This window comes from Entelurus aequoreus, linkage group LG05, assembly GCF_033978785.1.
Source record: "Entelurus aequoreus isolate RoL-2023_Sb linkage group LG05, RoL_Eaeq_v1.1, whole genome shotgun sequence".
Taxonomy (NCBI): Eukaryota; Metazoa; Chordata; class Actinopteri; order Syngnathiformes; family Syngnathidae; genus Entelurus; species Entelurus aequoreus.
This window is the reverse complement of record NC_084735.1, coordinates 87,744,029-87,754,863: the sequence shown is the minus strand read 5'-3', so window position 1 is coordinate 87,754,863 and position 10,835 is coordinate 87,744,029. Positions and strand designations below refer to the sequence as shown.

General features: G+C 38.5%; 1 protein-coding gene across 1 annotated transcript; it reads left to right on the top strand.

The window, feature by feature from the left end:
• Window positions 1-1,148: 1,148 nt before the first annotated feature.
• Window positions 1,149-10,835, top strand: LOC133651234 (protein JTB-like). Its single transcript, XM_062049278.1, has 6 exons — window positions 1,149-1,306; window positions 2,225-2,356; window positions 8,518-8,558; window positions 8,780-8,856; window positions 8,928-9,007; window positions 9,613-10,835. The coding sequence occupies exons 2-6, from the start codon at window positions 2,268-2,270 to the stop codon at window positions 9,767-9,769; spliced, it is 444 nt and encodes a 147-aa protein (XP_061905262.1). The 5' UTR covers window positions 1,149-1,306; window positions 2,225-2,267; the 3' UTR covers window positions 9,770-10,835.

Genomic DNA, 10,835 nt, shown 5'->3' with positions numbered 1-10,835 from the left:
ACTTTGTTCCGTGTAGAAATATGAAAATAAATGTGCCCAAAAAGAGAATTTGTCAAAGTGCCTCTCACAGGAAGCCCCCGCGGTTATTCCATCCGCCACCAGCAGGGGACGCCCGAGTGGACCATTGTGCACTTTACCATCTTTGGAACCACGATTAACATGTACATACATCTTTATTAACATGTACATACATCTTTATTAACATGTACATACATCTTTATTAACATGTACATACATCTTTATTAACATGTACATACATCTTTATTAACATGTAAATACATCTTTATTAACATGTACATACATCTTTATTAACATGTAAATACATCTTTATTAACATGTAAATACGTCTTTATTAACATGTAAATACATCTTTATTAACATGTAAATACATCTTTATTAACATGTAAATACATCTTTATTAACATGTACATACATCTTTATTAACATATAAATACATCTTTATTAACATGTAAATGCATCTTTATTAACATGTACATACATCTTTATTAACATGTAAATACATCTTTATTAACATGTACATACATCTTTATTAACATGTAAATACATATTTATTAACATGTAAATACATCTTTATTAACATGTAAATACATATTGTTATTACTATTAAATATTAACATGTTACATATTGTTATTACTATTAAATATTAACATGTTACATATTGTTATTACTATTAAATATTAACATGTTACATATTGTTATTACTATTAAATATTAACAAAATTGTCAGTTATTGATGCCATCAAGTTGGAAATGAATTAAGGGGATGTTCCTAATGTTTTGTCCGCTGAGTCGGAAACCACAGCTGCCACTTCCGCTACAATGCGCGGAAAAAAGACGCCGTATCATCACAATAAATACATCTAAAATATATCGATCACAATAAATACATCCACAATATATCGATTACAATAAATACATCCACAATATATCGATCACAATAAATACATCCACAATATATCGATCACAATAAATACATCCACAATATATCGATCACAATAAATACATCCACAATATATCGATCACAATAAATACGTCATTACCGAGCATTAATAATGACGAACAGCAGTTTTGCGTTATACACTACCTTCTTTTTTCATTTCCCGTGACATTTATTGTGAAAGGCTTGAAGCGGATATGGGCCATTTGGTCACGTGTCTCGGTTGGCTAAACGTTGACACTTTCGTACAGTTGACACTTTCTTACAGTTGGCGCTGGAATGTGTTTCAAAGTTTGCAGTGAGACTACTGGAATGTTGCTCACATGACGACGGCGCTAACAAGTGACGTAAGTATCAACGCGCACGCTAGCTGGCTAACTCTGAGCATTAGCATGTATGTGTTAGCAGGCTAACTCTGAGCATTAGCATGTATGTGTTAGCTGGCTAACTCTGAGCATTAGCATGTATGTGTTAGCAGGCTAACTCTGAGCATTAGCATGTATGTGTTAGCTGGCTAACTCTGAGCATTAGCATGTATGTGTTAGCAGGCTAACTCTGAGCATTAGCATGTATGTGTTAGCTGGCTAACTCTGAGCATTAGCATGTATGTGTTAGCAGGCTAACTCTGAGCATTAGCATGTATGTGTTAGCAGGCTAACTCTGAGCATTAGCATGTATGTGTTAGCAGGCTAACTCTGAGCATTAGCATGTATGTGTTAGCAGGTTAACTCTGAGCATTAGCATGTATGTGTTAGCAGGTTAACTCTGAGCATTAGCATGTATGTGTTAGCTGGCTAACTCTGAGCATTAGCATGTATGTGTTAGCTGGCTAACTCTGAGCATTAGCATGTATGTGTTAGCTGGCTAACTCTGAGCATTAGCATGTATGTGTTAGCAGGCTAACTCTGAGCGTTAGCATGTATGTGTTAGCTGGCTAACTCTGAGCGTTAGCATGTATGTGTTAGCAAGTTAACTCTGAGCATTAGCATGTATGTGTTAGCAGGCTAACCTAGCATTAGCATGTATGTGTTAGCAGGCTAACCTGGCATTAGCATGTATGTGTTAGCAGGCTAACTCTGAGCATTAGCATGTATGTGTTAGCAGGCTAACTCTGAGCATTAGCATGTATGTGTTAGCAGGTTAACTCTGAGCATTAGCATGTATGTGTTAGCAGGCCAACCTAGCATTAGCATGTATGTGTTAGCAGGCTAACCTAGCATTAGCATATGAAAAGCCTTACCTTCTTGGTCCTGGTTGTGTTCCAGCCCCACCAGTGGTCCATGCAGTGAGCAGTGAGCGTTGGCCCTGATGGAGAGTAGCTGGCGTGTGCCAGTGTTGTGTTGTCGTCCTCGTGTGTTGCTGCTACACACACTCTTCTGGTGCCTCGTGGCCCTCAGGTAGCCACAACAACAATAATGATGATACACACAACAACAATAATGATACACACAACAACAATAATGATGATACACACAACAACAATAATGATGATACACACAACAACAGTAATAATGATACACACAACAACAATAATGATACACACAACAACAATAATAATGATACACACAACAACAATAATGTTACACACAACAACAACAATGTTACACTCAACAACAATAATGATGATACACACAACAACAATAATAATGATACACACAACATCAATAATGATGATACACACAACAACAATAATGATACACACAACAACAATAATGATGATACACACAACAATAATAATGATACACACAACAACAATAATGATACACAACAACAATAATAATGATACACACAACAACAATAATGATGATACACACAACAACAATAATGATGATACACACAACAACAATAATAATGATACACACAACAACAATAATGATACACACAACAACAATAATAATGATACACACAACAACAATAATGATACACACAACAACAATAATAATGATACACACAACAACAATAATGATACAAACAACAACAATAATAATGATACACACAACAACGATAATAATGATACACACAACAACAATAATGATGATACACACAACAACAATAATAATGATACACACAACAACAATAATGATGATACACACAACAACAATATTGATACACACAACAACAATAATGATGATACACACAACAACAATAATAATGATACACACAACAACAATAATGATGATACACACAACAACAATAATGATACACACAACAACAATAATAATGATACACACAACAATAATGATGGTACACACAACAACAATAATGATACACACAACAACAATAATGATGATACACACAACAACGATAATAATGATACACACAACAACAATAATGATGATACACACAACAACAATAATAATGATACACACAACAACAATAATGATGATACACACAACAACAATATTGATACACACAACAACAATAATGATGATACACACAACAACAACAATAATGATGATACACACAACAACAATAATGATACACACAACAACAATAATAATGATACACACAACAATAATGATGGTACACACAACAACAATAATGATACACACAACAACAATAATAATGATACACACAACAACAATAATGATGATACACACAACAACAATAATGATACACACAACAACAATAATAATGATACACACAACAATAATGATGGTACACACAACAACAATAATGATACACACAACAACAATAATGATGATACACACAACAACGATAATAATGATACACACAACAACAATAATGATGATACACACAACAACAATAATAATGACACACACAACAACAATAATGATGATACACACAACAACAATATTGATACACACAACAACAATAATGATGATACACACAACAACAACAATAATGATGATACACACAACAACAATAATGATACACACAACAACAATAATAATGATACACACAACAATAATGATGGTACACACAACAACAATAATGATACACACAACAACAATAATGATGATACACACAACAACGATAATAATGATACACACAACAATAATGATGATACACACAACAACAATAATAATGATACACACAACAACAATAATAATGATACACACAACAACAATAATGATACACACAACAACAATAATAATGATACACACAACGACAATAATAATGATACACACAACAACAATAATGATACACACAACAACAATAATAATGATACACACAACAACAATAATAATGATACACACAACAACAATAATAATGATACACACAACAACAATAATAATGATACACACAACAACAATAATAATGATACACACAACAACAATAATAATGATACACACAACAACAATAATGATACACACAACAACAATAATGATGATACACACAACAACAATAATAATGATACACAACAACAATAATGTTACACACAACAACAACAATGTTACACTCAACAACAATAATGATGATACACACAACAACAATAATAATGATACACACAACATCAATAATGATGATACACACAACAACAATAATGATACACACAACAACAATAATGATGATACACACAACAATAATAATGATACACACAACAACAATAATGATACACAACAACAATAATAATGATACACACAACAACAATAATGATGATACACACAACAACAATCATGATGATACACACAACAACAATAATAATGATACACACAACAACAATAATGATACACACAACAACAATAATAATGATACACACAACAACAATAATGATACACACAATAATAATGATACACACAACAACAATAATGATACAAACAACAACAATAATAATGATACACACAACAACGATAATAATGATACACACAACAACAATAATGATGATACACACAACAACAATAATAATGATACACACAACAACAATAATGATGATACACACAACAACAATAATAATGATACACACAACAACAATAATGATGATACACACAACAACAATATTGATACACACAACAACAATAATGATGATACACACAACAACAATAATAATGATACACACAACAACAATAATGATGATACACACAACAACAATAATGATACACACAACAACAATAATAATGATACACACAACAATAATGATGGTACACACAACAACAATAATGATACACACAACAACAATAATGATGATACACACAACAACGATAATAATGATACACACAACAACAATAATGATGATACACACAACAACAATAACAATGATACACACAACAACAATAATGATGATACACACAGCAACAATATTGATACACACAACAACAATAATGATGATACACACAACAACAATAATGATGATACACACAACAACAATAATCATACACACAACAACAATAATAATGATACACACAACAATAATGATGGTACACACAACAACAATAATGATACAGACAACAACAATAATGATGATACACACAACAACGATAATAATGATACACACAACAACAATAATGATGATACACACAACAACAATAATAATGATACACACAACAACAATAATAATGATACACACAACAACAATAATGATACACACAACAACAATAATAATGATACACACAACAACAATAATAATGATACACACAACAACAATAATGATACACACAACAACAATAATAATGATACACAACAACAATAATAATGATACACACAACAACAATAATAATGATACACACAACAACAACAATAATAATGATACACACAACAACAATAATGATACACACAACAACAATAATAATGATGCACACAACAACAATAATAATGATACACACAACAACAATAATGATACACACAACAACAATAATGATAATACACACAACAACAATAATAATGATACACACAACAACAATAATGTTACACACAACAACAACAACAATGTTACACTCAACAACAATAATGATGATACACACAACAACAATAATAATGATACACACAACAACAATAATGATACACACAACAACAACAATGTTACACTCAACAACAATGTAACACACAACAACAACAACAATGTTACACACAACAACAATGTTACACACAACAACAATAATGTTACACACAACATCAATGATGATACACACAACAACAATAATAATGATACACACAACAACAACAATGTTACACTCAACAACAATGTAACACACAACAACAACAATGTTACACACAACAACAATAATGTTACACACAACATCAATGATGATACACACAACAACAACAATGATACACACAACAACAATAATGTTACACACAATGTGCCTTTCTGTTTGACTTCCGGGTTTGTGCTGATTGGCTGAGGTTATGTGATGTTGAGGTCATGTGATGTTGAGGTCATGTGATGTTGAGGTCATGTGATGTTGAGGTCATGTGATGTTGAGGTCATGTGATGTTGAGGTCATGTGATGTTGAGGTCATGTGATGTTGAGGTCATGTGATGTTGAGGTCATGTGATGTTGAGGTCATGTGATGTTGAGGTCATGTGATGTTGAGGTCATGTGATGTTGAGGTCATGTGATGTTGAGGTCATGTGATGTTGAGGTCATGTGATGTTGAGGTCACGTGATGTTGAGGTCACGTGATGTTGAGGTCACGTGATGTTGAGGTCACGTGATGTTGAGGTCATGTGATGTTGAGGTCATGTGATGTTGAGGTTATGTGATGTTGAGGTCATGTGATGTTGAGGTCATGTGATGTTGAGGTCATGTTATGTTGAGGTCACGTGATGTTGAGGTCACGTGATGTTGAGGTCACGTGATGTTGAGGTCATGTGATGTTGAGGTCATGTGATGTTGAGGTCATGTGATGTTGAGGTCATGTGATGTTGAGGTCACGTGATGTTGAGGTCACGTGATGTTGAGGTCACGTGATGTTGAGGTTATGTGATGTTGAGGTCATGTGATGTTGAGGTCACGTGATGTTGAGGTCACGTGATGTTGAGGTCACGTGATGTTGAGGTCATGTGATGTTGAGGTCATGTGATGTTGAGGTCATGTGATGTTGAGGTCATGTGATGTTGAGGTCACGTGATGTTGAGGTCACGTGATGTTGAGGTCACGTGATGTTGAGGTTATGTGATGTTGAGGTCATGTGATGTTGAGGTCACGTGATGTTGAGGTCACGTGATGTTGAGGTCACGTGATGTTGAGGTCATGTGATGTTGAGGTCATGTGATTGTGTCAGAATAGTTGTATTGCCATAGTTTGAGAAGGGGTTGACAAACTAGGACTAGTTGTTGGTGCAACATAGAACACATCCAACACATATTTGGTAACAACATGAGCTGTAACTGACCTATCACATCTTGTTATTGTTCATGTGTCTGATGGCCGAGGGGGAAAAACTGTTCAGGTGGCGGGAGGTGAGGGTCTGGATGGAGAGTAGTCTCCTGCCTGTTCAGGTGGCGGGAGGTGAGGGTCTGGATGGAGAGTAGTCTCCTGCCTGTTCAGGTGACGGGAGGTGAGGGTCTGGATGGAGAGTAGTCTCCTGCCTGTTCAGGTGGCGGGAGGTGAGGGTCTGGATGGAGAGTAGTCTCCTGCCTGTTCAGGTGGCGGGAGGTGAGGGTCTGGATGGAAAGTAGTCTCCTGCCTGTTCAGGTGACGGGAGGTGAGGGTCTGGATGGAGAGTAGTCTCCTGCCTGTTCAGGTGACGGGAGGTGAGGGTCTGGATGGAGAGTAGTCTCCTGCCTGTTCAGGTGACGGGAGGTGAGGGTCTGGATGGAGAGTAGTCTCCTGCCTGTTCAGGTGACGGGAGGTGAGGGTCTGGATGGAGAGTAGTCTCCTGCCTGTTCAGGTGGCGGGAGGTGAGGGTCTGGATGGAGAGTAGTCTCCTGCCTGTTGAGGTGGCAGGAGGTGAGGGTCTGGATGGAGAGTAGTCTCCTGCCTGAGGGGAGAGACTACACAGTCCTGAGGAGTACCAGTGTTGGTGGTTCCACTGTCCGAGACAATCTTCCCCAGCCGCACGTGCTGTCTTCGGTCTGTCAGGAAGTCATTAATCCAACTGCAGAGGGAGTCGGGCACGCTGAGCTGGTAGAGCTTGTCTCGTAGCAGTCCAGGGAGGATGGTGTTGAAGGCAGAGCTGAAGTCCACAAACAGGATCCTAGCGTAGGTTCCTGGGGAGTCCAGATGCTCCAGGATGAAGTGGAGGGCCAGGTTCACTGCATCATCCACAGACCTGTTGGCTCTGTAGGCGAACTGCAGTGGGTCCAGGAGGGGGGCGGTGATGTCCTTGAGGTGGGGCAGGACCAAGCGCTCAAAGGACTTCATGACCACAGACGTCAGCGCGACCGGCCTGTAGTCATTAAGTCCTGTGATCCGTGCTTTCTTGGGGACAGGGACAATGATGGAGGTCTTAAAGCAGGACGGCATAGCTCCAGAGAGGTGTTGAAAATGTCAGTGAAGACAGGAGCCAGCTGATCCGCACAGTGTCTGAGAGTGGAGGGGGAGACACCATCCGGCCCGGGGGCCTTCCGCGTATTCAGCTTCAAGAACTGCCGGCGTACATCCTCCTCTCGGATGGAGAGGGCCTTTAATGTCCTGTGATGTTCTTGTTTCAGGGTGTTTGGAGCTGCCCTGCTGGCTGAAGACAAGACTGCAGGTAAAACGCCTCTTGTGGTCTATGGTCTTGTTGTATGGTTTATGTCTATTGTCTTGTTCTATGGTTTATGTCTATGTTCTATGGTTTATGTCTATGGTTTATGTCAATGTTCTATGGTTTATGTCTATGTTCTATGGTTTATGTCTATGGTCTTGTTCTATGGTTTATGTCTATGTTGTATGGTTTATGTGTGCTGTTGTGGTGTATGGTGTTGTGTGCAGCGGTGGTGGCCCCCTGCTGGCTGCTGGAGGAGTTTGTGGTGACCAGCGAGTGTTCACAGTGTGGTGCCTTCCAGACGGTGAGGCTAGCTTAGCTTAGCTTAGTTTAGCAGTTAGCACGTGATGTGATTGAGGTGTGTCATGTGATCAGAGGACCAGGGCGGCGTGCGGACACACAGGTTACGTGGAGCGCGTCAACTGTACCAAGTCCAACAAAGACGACTACAAGAGGTGAGCGCTCACTCTGACAGTCATTGTTGTGTTCTTCTATTGTCATCACAGTCATTGTTGTATTGTCACCACACTCATTGTTGTATTGTCACCACACTCATTGTTGTATTGTCACCACAGTCATTGTTGTATTGTCACCACAGTCATTGTTGTATTGTCACCACAGTCATTGTTGTATTGTCACCACAGTCATTGTTGTATTGTCACCACACTCATTGTTGTATTGTCACCACAGTCATTGTTGTATTGTCACCACACTCATTGTTGTATTGTCACCACACTCATTGTTGTATTGTCACCACAGTCATTGTTGTATTGTCACCACAGTCATTGTTGTATTGTCACCACACTCATTGTTGTATTGTCACCACACTCATTGTTGTATTGTCACCACACTCATTGTTGTATTGTCACCACACTCATTGTTGTATTGTCACCACAGTCATTGTTGTATTGTCACCACACTCATTGTTGTATTGTCACTACACTCATTGTTGTATTGTCACCACAGTCATTGTTGTATTGTCACCACACTCATTGTTGTATTGTCACCACAGTGATTGTTGTATTGTCAGCACAGTCATTGTTGTATTGTTGTCCTCCAGCTGCCGCTCCGCCTCCATGGAGGAACATCTCTTCTGGAAGTTTGAGGCGGCCATGTTGGCGGTGACGTCGCTCAGTGCCATGGTTGTGGTCGCACGCCAGCGATGGCTCGATCGCCTCGCCTCAGAGAAAGTTCGCAGACAGATCGAGTCCATATGAGAGCTTCAAGGCCATCTGTAAAAACCATAACTTTATTTCAAATCTTGTCAGCTGCTCATCACAACGGATAAAAAAACTGTTGATGACATGACTGCAGTGTCCCGGTGTCTTTGAACGCAGCATCAGCTTGTTGTTTAGGTTGATGTTCGTCATAACAAATAAAACATGTTGACATCACCGCAACGTCCCAGTGTCTCTGAACGCAGCATTGGCTTGTCAAAACTGTTGGTGGTATGACTGTTGAACGCAGCACCAGCGTGTTTGAACTGATGCTCCAAAACATGTTGATATCACTGCAATATCCCATTGTCTTTGAACGCAGCACCAGCGTGTTTGAACTGATGCTCCAAAACATGTTGATATCATGCAATATCCCATTGTCTTTGAACGCAGCACCAGCGTGTTTGAACTGATGCTCCAAAACATGTTGATATCATGCAATATCCCATTGTCTTTGAACGCAGCACCAGCGTGTTTGAACTGATGCTCCAAAACATGTTATCACTGCAATATCCCATTGTCTTTGAACGCAGCACCAGCGTGTTTGAACTGATGCTCAAAACATGTTGATATCACTGCAACATCCCATTGTCTTTGAACGCAGCACCAGCGTGTTTGAACTGATGCTCCAAAACATGTTGATATCACTGCAATATCCCATTGTCTTTGAACGCAGCACCAGCGTCTTTGAACTGATGCTCCAAAACATGTTGATATCACTGCAATATCCCATTGTCTTTGAACGCAGCACCAGCGTGTTTGAACTGATGCTCCAAAACATGTTGATATCACTGCAACATCCCATTGTCTTTGAACGCAGCACCAGCGGTGAACTGATGCTCCAAAACATGTTGATATCACTGCAATATCCCATTGTCTTTGAACGCAGCACCAGCGTGTTTGAACTGTTGCTCCAAAACATGTTGACGTCACTGCAATATCCCATGGTCTTTGAACGCAACATCAGCATGTTTGAATTGACGTTCCAGAAGAACATGTTGACATCACTGCAATATCCCATTGTCTATGAACGCAGCAGCAGCTTGCTCAAATTGACGCTCATTAA

Excerpts from the sequence above, each read along its gene's own strand:
- LOC133651234 (XM_062049278.1), top strand. The coding sequence starts at position 2,268 with ATGGAGAGTAGCTGGCGTGTGCCAGTGTTGTGTTGTCGTCCTCGTGTG. Across the intron at positions 2,357-8,517 it reads TGGTGCCTCGTGGCCCTCAG|GGTGTTTGGAGCTGCCCTGC; the intron begins GTAGCCACAACA and ends TTCTTGTTTCAG. Across the intron at positions 9,008-9,612 it reads AACAAAGACGACTACAAGAG|CTGCCGCTCCGCCTCCATGG; the intron begins GTGAGCGCTCAC and ends GTTGTCCTCCAG.